At 51.0% G+C, this 18,755-nt stretch overlaps 3 protein-coding genes across 13 annotated transcripts in view; 2 read left to right on the top strand and 1 right to left on the bottom strand.

The window, feature by feature from the left end:
- The first annotated feature begins 83 nt into the window (after window positions 1–83).
- LOC136786686 (bile salt-activated lipase-like) lies at window positions 84–6,453 on the top strand. Of its 2 annotated transcripts, XM_066980677.1 has the most exons (11): window positions 84–372; window positions 884–1,034; window positions 1,452–1,574; window positions 1,820–2,017; window positions 2,118–2,248; window positions 2,679–2,786; window positions 3,088–3,205; window positions 4,106–4,292; window positions 4,825–5,028; window positions 5,482–5,679; window positions 6,188–6,453. In XM_066980677.1, exons 1-11 carry the CDS (start codon window positions 307–309, stop codon window positions 6,372–6,374), a joined length of 1,671 nt encoding a protein of 556 aa, XP_066836778.1. In that variant the 5' UTR covers window positions 84–306; the 3' UTR covers window positions 6,375–6,453. The 2 variants fall into 2 exon arrangements, with proteins under 2 accessions (XP_066836778.1, XP_066836777.1); XM_066980676.1 differs by lacking the exons at window positions 84–372; window positions 884–1,034 and having other exon boundaries at window positions 1,041–1,574.
- Window positions 6,454–7,143: 690 nt separating this feature from the next.
- LOC106044078 (general transcription factor 3C polypeptide 5) lies at window positions 7,144–18,299 on the top strand. Of its 5 annotated transcripts, none has more exons than XM_066980688.1 (12): window positions 7,144–7,697; window positions 8,339–8,457; window positions 8,699–8,897; window positions 9,849–10,044; window positions 10,520–10,624; window positions 11,144–11,258; window positions 11,935–12,015; window positions 12,575–12,672; window positions 13,223–13,305; window positions 13,599–13,741; window positions 14,442–14,604; window positions 14,888–15,186. In XM_066980688.1, the coding sequence occupies exons 2-11, from the start codon at window positions 8,415–8,417 to the stop codon at window positions 14,597–14,599; spliced, it is 1,221 nt and encodes a 406-aa protein (XP_066836789.1). In that variant the 5' UTR covers window positions 7,144–7,697; window positions 8,339–8,414; the 3' UTR covers window positions 14,600–14,604; window positions 14,888–15,186. The 5 variants fall into 5 exon arrangements, with proteins under 5 accessions (XP_066836789.1, XP_066836788.1, XP_047910007.2 ...); XM_066980687.1 differs by having other exon boundaries at window positions 7,154–7,697; window positions 8,232–8,457; XM_048054050.2 differs by lacking the exons at window positions 7,144–7,697; window positions 14,888–15,186 and adding exons at window positions 7,719–7,915; window positions 17,885–18,299 and having other exon boundaries at window positions 8,232–8,457.
- The window catches only part of RALGDS (ral guanine nucleotide dissociation stimulator), a 48,821-nt gene continuing 46,702 nt past the window's right edge, over window positions 16,637–18,755 (bottom strand). For all 6 annotated transcript variants that reach the window (XM_066980666.1, XM_048053882.2, XM_048053874.2 and 3 more), the window contains exon 18: window positions 16,637–18,698. In XM_066980666.1, the coding sequence (XP_066836767.1) occupies window positions 18,523–18,698 (176 nt within the window). In that variant the 3' untranslated portion in view covers window positions 16,637–18,522. The remainder of the gene's footprint in view (window positions 18,699–18,755) is intronic.

Here is an 18,755-nt window from a genome sequence, read left to right as displayed (position 1 = left end):
CAATCTCCTGCACTTGTGTGAGGCTTCTCAAGGCTTCAGCATTATGTTCCCTGTTTTTTGTTAGATTGAGATATTGCCTTACATTTGACCTTCATCCCACAAAGGCAACATCTGCAGGGCTCTCACACCGTGACACCAGTCTACCTCAGCCATGGCTTGGCCTCAGCCTACTGAAGGACAAGTGTGCCGGGGCTCCTGCAACTTAGAATAGAAACTGGGTCACGGCATTGACACATAGCCGCACTCGTAGCTATATATACAGACGTCAGCCTCTGGCTGGGGACCGGCTCCTCGGGTGCACGCACCATGCCTCGCTGGGAGATCCTGTGTCTTGCCTTGTGCTGCTACCTTGGGGTAGCATGGGCTGCAACGGTAAGTACAGAGGCATTTCTTATAACTTGGAAAACCTTTTGCCTGTTCCTGCCTGAATGAGCAAAATCCTGCTATGTCTACCCTGAAGCCCAAACAGTGACATCAACGGCACGGTATTTTCCTGCCCTAAACATGGCAAAGGTTCTCAGTGACATTCTTCTAAAAGTTCCCTGCACGGTTCTGTAGCAGCTCTGGCCTGGTTTACATCTTCAGGCTGCAGGTTCTCACCTTCTGTGGTGTGTGCATGGAAGAGCAGGGAAATTGCTGCTGCCTGTCTGCTCCAACGGGCAGCGTGCTGGACATCTGCACGGGCACGTCTCCAGCAGCAGCAACCCGTGGGCTTTCCACAAGGAACCAAAGGGATGGTTGGTGAAGGGAGGCTGCGAGTTAGCCCCCCGTGGGGGGACCCTCCAGCCAGGGTACGCTGTGGTTGCTGGCATCACGAGGAGCCTGAGCCACGAAGGACTGCAATGGATTTACTTTCCCCTCTTCTCAACGGTGCCACATTTAGCTGGGTGTGGTGCGCACCGAGGGAGGTTTCGTGGAAGGCGAGAATAAACAGTTGGGACTCTTCGGGAACTACATCGACATCTTCAGAGGGATCCCCTTTGCTGCCCCCCCAAACACTCTGGAAGACCCCAAACCTCATCCTGGATGGCAAGGTAAGATCCAGCTTTGGAATGCCTTTGGGGTTTTGTTTCCAACTTTTGTCTCTTCCGTCCATTAGATAGGTAGAAGGTACTGCACTAACAGTGCCCTATGCAATGCCAAGAAAAAGCTGAGTCTCAGGGCAGGTATGAGAGTCTGCATCCAAGTGCTCCCAAGTGACCACCTGAAGTAACAAATCCAAAGCATGGCACCTGAATCTCTCCTTCTCGTGCCCTGGCTGTCCAGAGCCAGTTCACACAGGAAAGGGTACCCCGTTGTCACTCCCTCGGGCCAGTCACGGTGGCTGGGGAGGCTTTGCTGCCTCTGTGCTGGACTTACGGAGAGGAGGAAGGATGGACGGACAGCTTGCAACCAAAAGACAGAGCTGGCACCTCTAACTAGGACCTGGTGTGTTCTCTCTCTCCTCCCAGGAACGCTGAAGGCAACAGAGTTCCAAAACTGCTGCATGCAGACGACACTTGAGCAAAATGATGTCCGAGGGAAAGAGGACTGCCTCTACCTGAACATCTGGATCCCTCAAGGGAAGAAAGAGGGTATGTGCTTGGCGGAGACCTGGGGAGGAGATTCTCAGCCACTTTTTGTGGTCCACACATATTTACTGTCCTGGGAATACTTTGCCTGTGGTGAGGGTGAGGTGACAATGAAGGAAGGGGCGTTTGCACCAGCCCCAGGAGGTCTGTAATGCCCAAGTGGAGCAGTGCTTAGCAAACAGGCATGGTGACGGCAGCACCCTCTGGCTACGTCGTGGTTCACACTGCTTGTCCTCCTCCTCTCCCAGTCTCGACCAACTTGCCAGTGATGGTGTGGATCTACGGCGGCGCCTTCCTTATCGGAGAGGCGGAGGGAACCAATTTCCGTAACAATTACCTCTATGACGGCGAGGAGATCGCAGTGCGGGGCAACGTGATTGTGGTGACCCTGAACTACCGCGTGGGGCCCCTGGGCTTCCTGAGCACTGGAGACTCAAACATGCCAGGTACCCGAGCTGCTCTCTTTTAGGGGATCCTGCCACAGGACCCCAACTTATCGGCTTTGGCTGTGCCCTGACTCAACGGCGGGTGCCCTCCGTTGCTCAGGGAACTATGGGCTGAAGGACCAGCACATGGCTATTGCCTGGGTGAAGAGGAATATCAAGGCCTTCGGGGGTGACCCAGACAACATCACCATCTTCGGAGAGTCAGCCGGTGCCACCAGTGTCTCCCTGCAGGTCTGTTGTCCTTGTCAGCCTCCGCTGCAGCCACTTCTCTTTCCTGTAAATGGGAAAGCCAGTCCCTTCGGCACTCCGTGGCCTTCCTCCACCTGATCAGCATCCTCTCCTGCCTGGGGACAGCAGGGCTCAGCCTCCTTGTTGTGTAGCTACTCCTCCTTCTTCACTTTAAGCAGCTGCCCCACCGCAGGCATGCGTCCTCACTTTGGGGATCTCTGGTGAAACAGCTGTTAGTTGCCACGTCCCCCTGCTCCTCTTCTCCCCTTTTCACCATATCACCTTTTAACTACTGAGCCTGTTCAGTATCACGAGAGCTGGCAGCTTCCCTGGCCTTGTGCACAAGCTGTGTGGGGGATCAGCCAGCTCTGGCAGGCAATCATCTCTTCAGGAATTCATTACTGAAATCGACTGTTTCTATTTCGTGCTGCAGATACTGTCCCCAAAGAATGCAGGCCTGTTCAAGAGAGCCATCAGCCAGAGCGGCGTCAGCCTGTGCAGCTGGGCCATCCAGAAGGACCCACTCTACTGGGCTAAAAAGGTAACGTGCGGGTTGGGACCCCAGCTGGCACATGGGACAGTTGGGGACCCCACACACCTACCTGGGCTGGCTGGATCACAGCTGTGCCATGCTGGGCAGCAATCCTGAAGCTGAAGTCTTGCTTGAGGGAACAAAAAAGGCATTTCATAGAGAAGAGCATAAAAAGCAAGGGACCCGGAGGAGCCATGCCGCCAAACATGCGTTCTTTGAGATTAACACCAACCTCTTCTCTAGGGAGCTGGGAATGAAGCCTGGCTTCTGAGGGTAATGCCATGAGGTTCTTCTTTCTCTCCTTGTGCAGGTTGGACAACAAGTGGGCTGCCCCACAAGCAACACCAAAGCCCTGGCCAACTGCCTGCGTGTCAGCGACCCCAAAGCTGTGACACTGGCCTACAAGCAGCAGCTCGTCAACCTGGCCAGTAAGTCCCGCAGCCCGCGCTGGGTCCTCCGCACACAAGAGGCTCCCTGTGCCTTCGAGGGGGCACTGGCGTGGTTGCCAGGAGTAGTTAAGCAGTGCTTGGGTCCTTCAAGGGGGACAGCAATGACAGATTTCACAGTCACCCTTCCCCAGGCAGGTGCACGCTGCGCTGAATGAATGCTGTTGGGTGTGCAGCGGCAGCAGTGGCAGAGCAGTTGTCCAAGGGTCATGTCTTGGTGCCAAAACAGGTAGCTTCTGGTCTGCACTTTCTGTTTTGTGAAAGCAGCAATTCCAGAACACAGCTTAAAAACAACAAAATAATTGACCGCACACCCTCCTACCTTCCCTCGAGCCACTGGGTGCAGCGTAGGGTCTGCTGGGCTCACAGCAGGTGGAGAACATTTGCACTTCTGCTGCCTGTGGCAGTTTCCTTCCCAAGAAACTCCCTCCGCTTGCTGGGGGCTATTACTTGTGGTCCTAGCAAGCAGCCCCAGCACTCAGCCCTGCTCAGAGCAGAGAGTGGCTGAGCCGCTGCTGTGCTGCTGCACGGGTGTGAGGCAGACCAGCCAGATGGGCTGGGGAGGAGAAGTTCTGCTCTTCCCAACCTTTGGCTCTGGGGAGCGGACTGGGGAAAGAAGGAAAGGAATTGTTGATGTTGCCTGCCAGCACCTGGCAGGCAAATCTCTTGCTTTTCTCCTCCACCTCCAGGAAGGGGTTTACTGAACATGATCCTGCAGTCACCCTGCTCCCCGGTGACATCCTACCCATGCTGAAGTCACCCCCCAAGCTCTCCTTCCCCTCAGCCTTTTCTTTCTACAATTCCTCAAGCAATGGGGTATGCCAGGCCACACATCTGCCTTGCTGTGCTCCTAACACATTCTGGTTTTGTCTCCTGCTGCAGGTCCCCTGGTTCATACACTTGCCATCACGCCTGTCATCGATGGAGACTTCCTCCCAGACGTGCCAGAGAAACTCTTTGCCAACGCTGCTGACATCGACTACATCGCTGGGGTCAACGACATGGACGGACACTTCTTTGCTGGCATCGATATACCTGCTATCAACAGCCCGCTGGTGAAAATCACTGCGTAAGAAAAGGACTTTCTTAAAACCCTTACCGAAAGGAACTTCAACTTTAATTATCCCTCCCACACCGAGGACTTAGTCCTGACTGGAGAAGGCACTAGCTTCAAAACAGGATGTCTCTCCAAGCTGGGGTGTCTAACAGATCTGTTGCCAAGTCCAGAGTCTTCAAGACAAAGGATTTGTTAGTGGGGAAGCCTCCCCAAATATCTCTAAGGTGCTCCTGAACTCAGTGGTATTAAGCGATAGGCTTGGCAGCCCTGCTGTTCTTCTGTGCAGAGCAGGTACAAAAAAACAGATTCTGGGTGCTTACCGACTAAAGGAGCTTGTGTCCCATTTGGCCTCAAGCTGCTCTGCTGAGAAAGTTGTGGAGCACGTGCCCCCCATCTAAGAGCTGCACTGAAATCCCTGGCTTTTATTCCACCAAACAGCTGCTGACCACAGGGTTGGTTGTGAACGTCAAAGGGAGCTGGGAGCAGTTCCCACACCACGCTTCAAGCTGCTGGTCCATAATGGGTGGAAATCTTGTCTTTTCAGGAGCGACGTCTATGACTTGGTCAAAGGACTTACTGCGGACAGGGGGGAAAGAGGAGCCAAGCTCACGTACGATATCTACACAGAGCTGTGGGGTAACAACCCAGATCAGGAAGTCATGAAGAGGACAGTGGTGGACCTGAGTACTGACTACATTTTCCTGATTCCCACACAGTGGACACTGAACCTGCACCTGCGGAATGCCCGGTGAGCAGCTCAGTGATGGCAGCAGCCCAAAGCCTGGGGGGGGCGGCCTGAGATGCTGCACTCCCGGCACAAGGGGCTGAGGAGCTGTTTAAGAGGGCTGAAATTGAAGGAGCCACCTACATGTGGCTCGTAGAAACGTTACTTCTCTAATGCTATAAGGGAGTCATGCTGAGAAAGAGTTTTAAATTACCATTGAAACAAGTTTTTGCATCTCCAAAACACCCAGCTTCATCCTGGCACTGTTCAAATCCATGAGACACACCAGCTGGATGATAGGAGGGTTAGAGTGACAGTCAGAAGTGGAAGCTAAAAATTACTAGATAGAAAGTTTTCTCCTGAAAGCAAATCTTAGACAATTCCAAACACATGAGCATCGTACAAGGCTCAGGGTCTGGCTCTGCTGATGTTTGGAGCACAGTTATGAATCTGCACCCCTTTATTTTATTTCCCCAGGAGTGGCAAGACATACAGCTATGTGTTCTCCGAGCCATCTCGGATGCCCATCTACCCAAGCTGGGTAGGAGCAGACCACGCTGATGACCTGCAGTACGTGTTTGGGAAACCCTTTGCCACCCCTCTAGGCTACCTGCCCAAGCACAGGACTCTCTCAGCTGCCATGATTGCTTATTGGACCAATTTTGCCAGGACAGGGTAAGTGATTCTGGTTCCACACGTGGGGCTTGCTACAGCACTTCAACCTCCTGCTTTTGCCCATTAACTTTTCAGAAGCAATTCTCAAAAGCAGGGTGCTCTCTGTCTGTGCTTCCATCTCAAATCTGGTTCTATGTCTCCCAGTGGTGGAGTTTGCTCTGAGCTCTCCTCATCCAGAGAACACCCGGGGACAGCAGAAGCATTTTCAGAACCTGTGATCTCTGCTCAAACTTAATGTTGAAGCTTGTTTCTGAACCCTGGAGTTCAGACAGTAGTTAAGCTGCTGCGTGCAGCCAGGACTGATACTGGGGGGACCAAAGGAGGAGAATGCATGTTGACAACTTGCTCCTAGGAGGCAGAAGCGCTATCACTTGTCTCAATGTCAAACTCTTTTCTTGCACTCACTTAAAGCCTCCCGTGAGCACAGGCAGGATCCCCAGACAACACAAGCCTTGCTACATCCACAAGCTGCCCTCATAAAACAGAACGTCTATTTCTTTTTTCCCAGTGATCCCAACAAAGGGTATTCAGAGGTGCCCGTTACCTGGCTGCCCTACACCACTGAGGGCGGTTACTACCTGGATATCAACAGCAACTTAAACTACGATTCCGTGAAGCAGAATCTGAGAGCCTCGTTCGTGAACTACTGGAACGCCGTCTATCTGAAACTGCCGCAGGTTGCCACCACCCAGTAAACTGTGGAGCTGCTGAGAAACAAAGGAAAAACACCTTGTAAAGACAGACTTAGTTCATTAAAGGCTTGCTTGTGACTGAGCAATTTTGGCTTCTCCATGTCTTTGTCGTGACATGCTTTTGTCTCTAGCATTACAGTCAGGCAGGGAGCAACATCCAGCCTCTGGGCAAAGCATTTTCCCCTGACACAGCAATAGCTCGGTTAAGCTGCTGAGGCATCAGTGCCATAGCTTGGTCTGCTCTGCCAGCTTTTTGGCTCGGGAATTGTTTTTCCTGGTTGCCTGCGTGATCTGTAGCAGGACGGACCCAATGCTGATCTGAGCCTTTGGATGCTGCCACCTTACAATCAGCCACACTAATAACAAAGAACTCAGAGCTAACTGCAGTTGTAATAGATGCAACACAAACCTCTTAGTGAATCGGTGCCCAGTTCGCTATTAAAAACCAAGCGAGCAAGGGGGAATTTATCCTGCATGGGTTTCTGGCCACAGGGCTGCTTGGCAAAGGCCAGGCTGCGGGGCTACAGCTCAGGAAGGAAGACGAGGACCAGGATTTGTCACCCAGGATTTGTGCCTGGAATTATTCCCGACTTCACACCACTGTGGGTGACACCAACCCTGCCCCACACCGGCACCTTCTCGCCGCCTGCTTACCATGTGTTGATCGCTCTCCCTCGGAAAAGAAGGCCCCAGAGGCCGGGGCGAAGCAGGGCAAGGAGAATTGCTCCCAGCCCTCCCGGCCTGCCCGGCCTGGAGCCGCTGCAGTGCGGGCAGTGCCCGCCGAGGGGCAGTGCGAGAGCGGCCCATTGCCAGGGGATGGAGGCACAGGGGGAGCGCTGGGTGTGGGATGCACAGGGGGAAGCACTGGCTAGAGGATGCCCAGGAGGCAGAGCTGGATATGGGATGCTTCCTCCTCTCCAGATCAAACGCCCCCAGCTCCCTCAGCCGCTCCTCACAGGACTTGCGTCCCAGGCCCCTCACCAGCTTCACAGCCCTGCTCTGGATGTCCTCCTTGTCGTGAGGGGCCCAGAGCTGAACCCAGCGCCCGAGGTGCGGCCTCAGCAGAGCAGAGCACAGGGGGACATCGCCTCCCTGGCCCTGCTGGCCGCACAATTCCTGACACCAGCCACCTGGGCGCACCGCGGCTCATGCTCAGGCGAGCATCAACCAGCATGGAGGCGACGGCCTCCACAGCGCCACGCCCCGCAGCCTGCACCCCTGCAGGCTCTCAGGGGCTCTCTCGGGGGACTGCAAACGGCCTCGCGGCCGGCTTCGGCTCCCGGGACCCGGCCAGGGCTGTGACCGAGGCGGGTAGGAACCTCGGAGGTGCGGAACCATCGCGCTGAGCCCGCGGGGCGGCGCCGGGCGGCTGCCGGGCGGCTGCCGGGGCGATGGCGGCGGCCGGGCGGTGCTGGGGGGAGCGGGGCTCGGCCGTGGTGCAGCTGCCCCGCACGCCGCGCATGGTGTCCGTGGAGTACCCGGGGCTGGTGCGGGATGTCGGAGCCGTGCTGCGGACGCTGGGAGGAGAGGAAGGGGTGTCGCGGGTGAGGGGCCGCTGGGGAGCGGGGAGCGCGGTCCAGGCTGTGGGTAGGGTGGGGTGAGGGGGGGGCTCGCGTTGGGATCCCCCCGCTGGGGTCCCCCTGTTGGGATCCCCTCATCTGTGGGCTGCTGGGGCTGAGGGATGTTTTTTCTCGAGGTGTCGGGGTGATGCTGCTCTCCTGGGCCGCAGCCGGGGGAGGGAGGTGGGATGGGAGGTGTCAGATGGGGTCGGAGCACCCAAGGGTGCCCCTGAGGTGCTGCAGGGAGCCGCCAGCCCTGGCGCCGTGCTAACAGAGACTGCCCCTGTCCTCTCCGACGCAGATCTACGCCGACCCTGCCAAAAGGCTGGAGCTGTGTTTCCGCCCCAAGGACCCCTACTGCCACCCCGTGTGCGCCAATCGCTTCCCCACCTCCACCATGCTGCTCAGGGTGAGGAGGAGGACCAGGAGGAATAAGACGCAGGTGGACACGGAAGAGCCAGTCCAGCCAGAAGTCCGGTTTGAAATGGAAATTGTTGGGATTGTCACCACTGTTTACAAATTCCAAGGTAATACTTGTGTGTGGGTCCCCAAAGCTTAAGGATTGATGGGAAGGGCTGATGGGAAAGGGAAATGTTTCACTTGAAGAATTCAAGATTGCAAAGAAAAGCAAGTCGTCTGTTGTTACAGCCTCCTTTCTGTATAAACCTTTGCATGGACTTATCAGACAACTGCTCCTGAAAGCTGAGTGTTGGGAGAAGTATTATCTTCACCATGATTTCACAATGTTTTAACGTTTCCTTCTCACAGGAATGTCTGATTTCCAGTACCTGGCAATGCACTCTGGGCCTGATGGCAAACAAACCTCCATGTATGACAAAGTCCTAATGCTCAAACCAGAGAAGGAAGAATTTTTCAATAGAGAATTGCCTCTCTACATCCCTCCACCAATTTTCTCACGTTTAGACACTCCTGTTGACTATTTTTATCGACCAGATACCCAACACCGGTTAGTGCCTTTTCTCCTGATATAGTAAATAGTCCGCGTTGGTTCTTGGAAGGAAAGGAACGTGAAACATTTTGTTGCATTGATATACGCTTACAACAGACAGGTTTTCAAGTTCAGGTTTCATTTTCCATCACATGAAGATGCATCCAATGCATTCTGACTTCAGTGTTGTTATAGGAACCATGCTCTTGAAGCATCACGGCAGCATTAAATGTATTGTTCATCTATTTCATCAATATCAGCTGCTGAATGCTTCAATAGAAGATGACTGCTCCCCGCAGGACAGGACATGCAGTGTAGGATGCATGAGTGTGTCTTTCTGCCTGCTTCCAGGGGGCTGCAGCTGAGTGCAGAGTATGTTGAGTCAATGCCATGTGTCCTGTGACCACATTCACCGGGCCTGTTGCCTGCTGGCCCCTGGTTACTTTTGCCAGGAGAACAATCTGCAAGGTCTCCCACAAGAAACATCTTTCGATTTCTCACTGTAGTCCTTCATTAACACTTAGCAAAGCAAACTTATCTTATTACCTGTGTTTCCATTTTACTTTGTCGATGTCCTCTACTGATACCCAGTAACTCCAGGAGAGCAGAGGCAGAGCGGGAAGCCTGTTCTGAAGCACATACATTTTGTGCAAATTAGTAATCAACTGCTTGAGGGGTTTCTCTCACATAGTACGGGGGATCTCCTTCAACAGGCAACTAGAGGTAGTTTGGCCGCTTGTTTTTAAAACTTGAAATGACCTTTCCTCAGCGGTGAGTCCTTTACAGTTACCAGTATGCTCCCTGGGCCTATGCTGGGGACAAAATAAGACCCACTCCTTACACGGCTGTATCCCTTCACATCAAAAATCAAACAATCATACTTCATTTTCATGTGTTCCCTTGAAAGCCATGTCTGCGTGTGCCACAGGCAGGAAGTAAACACAGCCCTTTGCCTTGTTTCCTTCCTAGGGATGGGTACAACAACCCCCAGGTGTCTGGTGAGAACCTCATTGGCCTCAGCAGGGCCCGTCGCCCACACAACGCTATCTTTTTGAACTTTGATGAGGAAGAAGTCCCAACAAAACCGCTGGATGCTGCTGTACAGACCTGGAAGAAAGTGTGCACCAATGCTGTGGATAGAAAGGTGGAGGAAGAGCTGAGGAAGGTACGTGCCACGTCCCTGAGCTGGGCTGAGCACTCTACACTTGCATGCTGTGCTTGAAAAGACTGCATGCAGCCATTTTCTTTGACTTCCCAGAAGAATTGTTGGGATCACAACTACTTGTCGGCTTCTCTGAACGTTTTCTGTGATGTGAAATTTCCTGTTTAACCTCATTCAAGATACGGGCCCATCCAATTAAAACCAGGCTTCTGAAGCCAGGCTTTTGGGTTCAATTCTCAGTTGATACCAGCTATCCTTTGTGACTGTAGCCAACTATGCATCTGCTTTTTCTGTTATCTATCAAACAAGTGGGGTTGTACTGGCATATTCTGACAGGGATACCAGAATATTTGGCATCCTGAACAGCTGCAGTTCCCCTTGTAAATGACGGATATTACATATTTGTCAAGGCATGACAATGTCATGTCAGGAAAGCGAGCGAGGGGCACGTACCTGAAATGATGATGTATTGTTTTAGCTCTTTGAAATCCGCCCAGTCTGGTCCCGGAATGCAGTAAAAGCCAATGTCAACATCCACCCAGACAAGCTGAAACTCCTGTTGCCGTATCTGGCCTATTACATGGTAAGTCTGAGGAATCTGCCCTTGGTCCTGGCTGATGCTGCTAGGAGGTGGTGCAGGGGTGGATCACCTGGATGTTCCTGGCTCTCTGCAGGTTCTGAGGTCCCACCACTAAGTACCTGAGTACCTTTACCTCACGTAAAGAGAAAAAGGGAAGGCAAACTTTCCTACTGAATAAAAGTTACAACTGTAGATGATTCAATAACTGTTAGCTCCATTGATTCTAGTCTGCTTTACAATTTGGTCACACGTTCAAATTGATTGTCCATCTGGCAATGGTATCGGATTTTTTTCCAGACAGATTTTCTTGTGATCTTGCAAGTCGATTTTTAAAGGCACAGAAATAGTTCGCCTTCAGTGCATCGATTGCCCATGTTTCAGTATGTAAATACTGGTTGTGAAAAGTGAGGAAGGAGTTAGTAAAAGAAATATTTGGACAATGCAGGAAACTACTAGAATTTTCTAAGAGTCTCTGCAACACAACTTTTTTTTGTAACCATCTACCCCTGTATGTTTACACAGCTAACAGGTCCCTGGAGGAGCTTATGGGTTAGGTTTGGGTATGACCCCAGAAAACACCCTGAAGCAAAGATTTATCAAGTACTGGACTTCCGAATTCGCTGTGGAATGAAATACGGTAAAAGGGCCCAACCCCCAGAGACCTTCTTTGCTTGTAGTTCTTTTCATTTGTTTTCAAACGTTTTTGCTGTAACTGCTTTGATGAAGAAGACACCTTTTTAAGTTCATTGATTCCAGTAGTTCTTCCATAAACTCCTTTAAAACTTAATTTTATACCATGTGGTATTTCTACCCTCATTTGGCACATTCCAAACCCCAGGAACAGCTGGCTGACTTTCCATCTCCATGTGCATTCAAAGCCCGAGCGTGTGTCAGCAGCCCATCTTCACTGTTCCTCAAGGGAGACGCTGAGCAGTAGGTTCTGTTGCTTCCACGGTAGCTTTCCCTCAGTGAACTCAACGTTTGTGCAGGGCACCTGGTCTTAGGCTTTAGGACAAAGGTTCCCTCGCGCTGTGGTTTTGTAGAGGGCAAGTTGAGGGAAAGGACTTTCTGCGGTCATGTAATATGTCCACAAGAGAGCCGACATCCAGTCATTATGATCGGATCTTATAGATCCCTCTGTCCAACCAAAAGGGTTTTTGTTTATGTGACACCTCTCCTCTCCCCATCTCGCAAATTCAGCATATCCCAAAGATCATTTCACACACTAGTCCAGCATGTTTATTACTGAGCTAGTGATACTCTGCAGAATGCTTGCCTTCAGTTCATTATTGGTTTTCTTCTTTCACCTCCAGGTTACGCACCTAATGATATGCCAGTGAAAGCAAAACGCAGCACATACAACTACAGTCTGCCCATCACTGTCAAAAAGCCAGGTATGCTGTGGCAGCAGAAGGGATGTCTGGCTCTGCTCTTTCTTTGGTTTACTCCGTCTTAGTCTCAGGTGGTAAAAAGTCTTCCTGCGTTCCGGCTGAACCAGAATTGGAACTCCCTCCCTATTTGTAATATTGTGCTGTTGTTAAAACCAATAGAAGAGCCTCCTGCTGGGCAGTGTTGGGAGAGTCTTTGATACGTGTCTGGCTGAGCCAGAGAGAAGAGAGTTCTGTAAGCAACATTGTGAGAACTCAACATTCACTTGTGTTTGGTGATTGTGCAGCACAGATTAGGGGGGGAGTTGATTGGTTTTTGTGTTTCTTTTTTTTGGTCAAAGAAAAGTAGAAAAGATTAAAATTGTTAACGAACGTGCTGTGGAAGGAACACAGCCAAACTCGCCACCTTTCCTGTGACTGATTTGCTGTCCAGTAATATCTCTGAAGAATCAGCAGTTCAGTTGCTGGGTTGGTCTGGTTTTTGCTGATCAGCACTAACATACAGAAGAAACAGTACAATGCCACAGTGAAATATGTCCCTAATCATGCCTCTGTTGCTTTTCAGTAAGTCATACAGTCAGTGTGCACGATCTGAAGCAGGGACTTGGTACTGCTGGTGCATCCAGTGCAAAAAAGTCTGCCTCCAGCAGGTATAAACTGAAGGTAAGCATTACTCTTTTACCAGAATCTTGAAATAGTATCGCAAAAAGGGAATGTTTCCTACTTTATAAGTCATTAGGGGCACAGATTTCTCTTCGAGACCTGAATGAGTTGATGGTTACAAGTTTACCTGGGAAGCTGCTAGTTGAACACCTCACTCCAGAACTTCATCTGCTGTTCACCGAATATATTTCTTACACGCTGCAAGATGGGAATTGTACTCTTACCCCTAGTCTTAAACATGATAAGTGTTTTGTTTCAGTTTATAAAATTGGAGAACTTGATGGGCAGCAAAGTGCAAAACATTGCCATGTGTTTATCATCTTGCAGAATCCAGCAAGGCAAAATAAATATTTAAACAGGAGTCTGTTTTTTCCCTCCTTTTTGCTCGAACAACACCTCTGATCCACTGTTATGCAGCAACAAGCTACAGCTAGAGCTGCAGCTTGGATATTGCCTTGGAACAGGGGTGTGTAGGAAATGCCTTGTGCCAGGGTTGCCCCATTACACGACAAAACACGCATTAAATCCTTTCTGTCTTCGCTCTTCTTAGGAATCCATCTACATTTTCCGAGAAGGAGCCTTACCCCCTTATCGGCAGATGTTCTACCAACTCTGTGACTTGAATGTGGAAAGGTATGGCACACTTTCAGCCGAGTCATCTGTTAGAACTACATTTCAAAGCCTGTTGTTTGTATCAAGTCCATTATACTTGCTCTCCTTGACCAGCAACAAAAGAAGTGTTTAGCTTCTTAATAAAAATAGAACAGACTTTTCACACAGACTTCCTTTCCCATATGACAGCTAGGTGAATAACCAAATATGCTAGTCCAGCTCAATGAAACTGAAGTAAGCCGCAGTCTGTCGTATTTGAAGCCTGCATCAGACTGTAGAAGGCTACATTTCACCCCCTTTTTACTCCTTTTTAGCTTACAGAAAATCATCCATCGGAATGATGGTACAGAGACAGAATGCACAGAGCGGGATGGGTGGTGCCTTCCGAAGACTAGCGATGATCTGCGCGATACCATGTCCGTGATGATAAAGCAGATCATCAGATCCACTAGACCTGGTAAGGACGTTTCTGAACCTCAGAGTGCTGAGCAGTGTATTACTACCTACCTGATGACGTTGAGATGTTGTGTACCGAATCAGGATATTGCCATCACTGCTGGGGAAGCAGCGTTGCTATATTTGCTGCCTCCGTGCAGAATTAAGTGCTCTTTTACACCTGGTGCTCCCTGGGCTTTAGTGCATCACAGTGCATGAGCTGCAGCTGTTGTCCTGCGTGTGAATGTGGGTTGCAGGAATAGCCAAGAGTAAAGGATTTCTTTTTAATCTTTCCTGTATCGCAGCTTTCAGGTTTTAAATGTCTTTGCCCAGCGATAGCCAAGATATCATCCTTACTGATGCATCTCTTAGTGACATTAAGATTTATTTCCTTTTTATTGATGGCATATATCTTACAAACAAGAAGCGAGGAAATTATTTTTGCATGATGCTGGGCCAAATCAATATCCCAGTGAATTAGCTCGGAATCAGATAGGAGATGAGACATGACACTGCAGATCTGCTGCTGTTCTAAGATCATTCCGAGGGTGTGAGAACATTGTTTTTTTTCCTTTTCTTTTTTAAAAAATCTATTAAGATGTGCAACCTTAGCTGTGATCCTCAGGCTTCTGCCTTTCTGTTTTATGAACTCTACTGCATATTCCCCCACGTTGCACTGAGAGAGGCATCAGAGTATCTTCCTCTCTTTCTTCCCAATTAAGCTCTTTTCTCAAGTACAACAAGCAATGAAGATGGCAAAGAGCAGCTGGCATATGAGTCTGGAGAGGATGAGGATGATGAAGAGGAGGAGGAAGAGGACTTCAAGCCTTCTGACGGGAGTGAAAATGAAATGGAAACAGAAATTCTGGACTATGTGTGAACTCGGTGAGTAGTCTTGCTGCTGTTGGACAGAATATTCTTGGCTCTTGTTCCTTGAGTGCTGAGGGCTCAGCAACCATACACAGGATGTGGGAAAGCAGATCTTGCACTAAGTTGCCAGCTACCTACCTGTACTGACTGTGGTACCTGCTGATGGCTGTCATTTTGGATGTTCAGGAGCCACTGCCCACATTTTCATAATTGCTGGATAATAAGCCCTCAAAACATCGACAGGGGATATAGATTTCTTGCCGGGCTCCAAATGGCATTTAATGTAGCATCTCAACAGGTTGCCAAGAAGAGAGACAAGAATCCAAACCATCTGGAAATGACACCTGAAAGCAGGAGAAGTTGCATTCCTAAATCTCTCCATGTATGAGAAGTACACCTTGTCTGGGTTGATGGCCGTGTGGGAAATAGAAAAACTGCCCGAGGAGGTGCTGAGGTAAAGCACTCCAATGTTACTCGAGTCCATAAAGGCAGGGTGCTGCTCTTTCCTTCGTGTAAGGTGAATTAAAATTCTGTGCAATGACTTCAGCATCAAGCCGAGCCGGTGATCTTGGAAATAAAGCCAGCAGGACAAAAACACTTCCTGGCAGTGAATTATTCCCTTCTGTTGGATGTAGCGTATGTTGTCCTTACTAGCTAACACACTTCTCAGTTCCATTTTGATTTTGCCAGAAGTTAACAAGGACTGCAAGAAGAAGGCAATGTGGCAGAGCTTCAGGCTCACAGAGGTTGCCCACTCTGCCCGTTAGTCTGCTATCACTGGCTGGATTGTTACCATGCAGTCACAGACATTAAAGATCTGCTGGCATTTCCTGGGTTTGTTCATTGCTCAGTGTGTTACAAGTGGAAGGTTTATCATTAGTGGTTGATAACGTGCTCTAATGCATATAGGTATATATATTCTAACATCAGATATATGAGGACTGGCTCCTCATGGGTGCACACACTATAGCTCGCTGGGAAATCCTGTGCTTTGCCTTGTACTGCTACCTCTGTAGCATGGGCTACAACAGTAAGTACAGAGGCATTTCTTATAGCTTTATGACTTTGTGAGGGGGGGGCTGTGTATTGTTCTGCCTGGGGAGAACCAGCCATGGTAAAGTGTAGGTGCTGGCAATGCGCAAGGCCAGAGGCACGAGTGGCTGTGCAACAGATTTATCCTTCTCAGTACACTGCAAGCAGAGAACTAGGAAAAAAGGAGAGATGCTATGGGCACTCTACTTCCAGGTAAGAACACCTACCTGTTCTCAGGTGTTAGCAGGCACCAAGAATAAAATGCTAGGAAAAACACCTGAAGCCAAGCTTTCTATCAACAACAGGCCAGAGTTTACTCATTTTCCATCTGTTTCTGAAATTCTTCTGTCTGAGAAGACTGCATTACATGGATGCTTAATTCTGCCTTAGTAGGTAATGACATTACCAGCCCTGCCTGCACAATACAATCCTTTAGTTTTCAAAAACTCAGCTTTAAAGTAATCTATGTAGCAAAAGACACAGAGCAATTCTGTGCATTGGAACTGTATCTATAATACCCCCACTCAGAGCCATTACACCATCCAAGCAATCTCCACTGCAGTCTGTGCAATTATAAAATAGCAAATAAACATGCTGGCCATGCTAGGAAAGGAACCTTTGAACACCAAAGGAATGATGCCTCAAACCAAAACAGACCACTATCTCCACAACATAAGGACCAACCGCTGCATTTGCTCTTAAAACCATTGCTAATATGAAAAGAAGTAAAACCAGTAAATTAGATGTCACATTTTATGCTACCAGAAAATGTACCAGGCCCAACAACTGAGATTCAAACGAACAGGGTTACTTGAAAGCAGAAACTAGATCTGCAAACAAAAAAGCCTTGTTTCTTCATTCAAGCCCAAAACAAAGCTCAACTCACGTACTGCACGGTACAACCACAGGCTCAGTCACCACCTCATCCACGGTCAGATCCGTTTCCCCTTTCTCCAGGAACGGGCCAGCATTTTGGGAAGAAAGACAGGACAACCCCTGCCTTGGGGCAGGGACGTTTGAGCATCGGTATTTTATTGCAAAGACTAATTACATTGCTGTGTACAAGTCACACTGGGCAGTGTGCTCCTTCATTGAAGTGGTACAAAATACATATGGTACAGCCAGTCCCTCCGGTGACGCTGAGCTGCCAGGGGACACCGGCAGGAGGGGAGGGGGACGGTGACAGCGGGGTGGGCAGGAGCTGGCAGGCACAGAGCGGCGCGGGGCCGAGGGGAGGCCCCAGGGTGCTGGTACCAGGCTCCGGGCAGGGGGGGAAAACAGGAGGCAGCCTCCGCGTCAGGGTGCCAGGGGCTCCCATCATGTGCAGCGTGGGCACGGTGGGCCAGGACATGCCACCCTAAGGGGACATGGGGCTGGCAGAGCTGGTGCCAGCCCCGCTGGTCAACAAGCAAGCGGCCTCTCCCCACCCGGTGCCACAGGTCCCACCACCTCCTGCCACCAGCCCTGGTCCCCCGAGCGTGAGAGCGCAGCATCGCTGCAGCCCAGGGCCCTCTCCTGGAGCCAGGGAACGCATCGCCCCTGCCCGGCAGCACAGACAGACAGGAAAGAGAGGGTGGGGTGGGAGGAAGTGCTTAAACGAGATGGCCCAGCAGGTCCAGGAGCAAAGAAAAAGTAAAAAAAAAAAATAAAAAATAATAAAAAAGAAAGAATAAAAGTCCCCCCTTTGGTTAGTGTTTCCTACAGTCAATAAAATAAGCATCTCCGCCCCTGCTCGATCAACTAGTGGTAAAGAAACAAGGGAGAGAGGGAGGCCAGAGTGGTCTGTGCCTTAGAGCGTGGCAGAGCAACCCTGCTGCTTCTAGCAGCTGAAAATACCAGGGGGGGAGAGGAGAGGGACTGGGCTGCAGGGCAGGGCGAGGCTGGGTTAGTAAAATGTACAAGTTCATCTCTTCTATTTACAACCAATAAATATTGAAAAAAAAAAAAGTAAACATTTTCGTTTTATACAAAAGAAGTCTCATTGCTGCTTCTCCCACGGTCAGTGTTTGAAAAAGTCTGGTTAAAGCCCAAGGTGAGTGGCACTTTCTGGGGGGCAGGCGGCAGCACCGGGGTACTCGGAGCACCCCAAGCTCCGTCTCGCCTCGTCGCCCACCTGCGCAGACCCAGGGTCTCTATTTACACAATTTCGGACAGAAATTCACTCTCCTCTTCCTCGCTAGGCTGGCAGCTCTGGGGGCACGGGGAGGCGCGCAAAGCTTCCCCTGCCTGCAGAAGAGACACTGGCATTCGATCTTTGGTGCAGGTTTGGACGCGGGCTGGCGAAGTCCAGCTGGATCGGGGAGAGGAGCGAGACCACGCGAAGGCTTCCAGTCATCGAGAGCACGAGGCGCCCGCTCCATCGCGGCACACACGCAGCCCTTCTCGGGGCTCCCAGCACCGGCGTGGGGCTGCATCCCTTCCAGCGTGCCTCCTCGTCCGCGGCTTCTCCCAGGGTAAGGACGTGGAGGTAAAAACCAGTGCCGGGAAGCTCCCGTAGCAGCGGCTCGCCCGCTGCTCCTTGCAAACGGCCCCTCTGCAGGCCTCCGCTCCCCGGCTCGCGCGGACACAAGGCACCTACGGCAGAGAGGCGGGCTCCTGCTCTGGGCAGGCCGGCGGCTGGACGAGTGGCGCACCGTGGAAGGTTTTAAAAATAAAAATAATAAAACAGAGAGATTCCCCCCGCTGCCTTCCTGTGTAGAAAAAAAAAAAAAAAAAAGACCTGATTGAAACGGGAGCTTGTGCAGAGAGAGGCGGAGGCCACCGGTTGCCAAAGCGCCCTGGCTCTTGGTGCGGGCGAGGCTCGCTCCTCGCCGTGCCGGCGGCACGGGGACCAGCCGCAGCCGGGCCCGGAGCAGCCTGCCCCCAAGGCCCCGTCGGTGAGGGGTGGCAGTGGGGCTGAGGCTAGAAGATGCCTTTGGCGATCTTCAGGCCTTTCTGCTTCATCCTGGGCAAGGTGGAGCTGGAGCCGTGCTTGATCTTCACCCCCTTGGAGAAACCCCGCTTCTTCAGCACGAAGTCGTAGTTGGCGGCCGAGTTCATGGCGTAGAAGACGTTGGCGTTGTCGGGGATTTTCAGCTCTGGAAGCGTCCAAGGACAGGGGGTCAGTTGGGCACCCCTGAAAGGGGCTGCGAGCA

The sequence above is a fragment of the Anser cygnoides genome, chromosome 20 (genome assembly GCF_040182565.1).
Source record: "Anser cygnoides isolate HZ-2024a breed goose chromosome 20, Taihu_goose_T2T_genome, whole genome shotgun sequence".
NCBI lineage: Eukaryota > Metazoa > Chordata > Aves > Anseriformes > Anatidae > Anser > Anser cygnoides.
The sequence above is the reverse complement of the archived record's forward strand: the minus strand, read 5'-3'. Positions and strand labels throughout refer to the sequence as shown.

What these genes read in the sequence shown, in the direction of transcription:
- LOC136786686 (XM_066980676.1), top strand. Translation starts at nt 1,226, where the DNA reads ATGGCACCTGAATCTCTCCTTCTCGTGCCCTGGCTGTCCAGAGCCAGT. An exon ending in TGGAGACTCAAACATGCCAG is followed by an intron (nt 2,018 to 2,117) that starts GTACCCGAGCTG and finishes TCCGTTGCTCAG; the next exon opens with GGAACTATGGGCTGAAGGAC. An exon ending in ACCAATTTTGCCAGGACAGG is followed by an intron (nt 5,680 to 6,187) that starts GTAAGTGATTCT and finishes CTTTTTTCCCAG; the next exon opens with TGATCCCAACAAAGGGTATT.
- LOC106044078 (XM_048054050.2), top strand. Translation starts at nt 7,763, where the DNA reads ATGGCGGCGGCCGGGCGGTGCTGGGGGGAGCGGGGCTCGGCCGTGGTG. An exon ending in CACTGTTTACAAATTCCAAG is followed by an intron (nt 8,458 to 8,698) that starts GTAATACTTGTG and finishes TCCTTCTCACAG; the next exon opens with GAATGTCTGATTTCCAGTAC. An exon ending in CGTATCTGGCCTATTACATG is followed by an intron (nt 10,625 to 11,143) that starts GTAAGTCTGAGG and finishes ATGTTTACACAG; the next exon opens with CTAACAGGTCCCTGGAGGAG.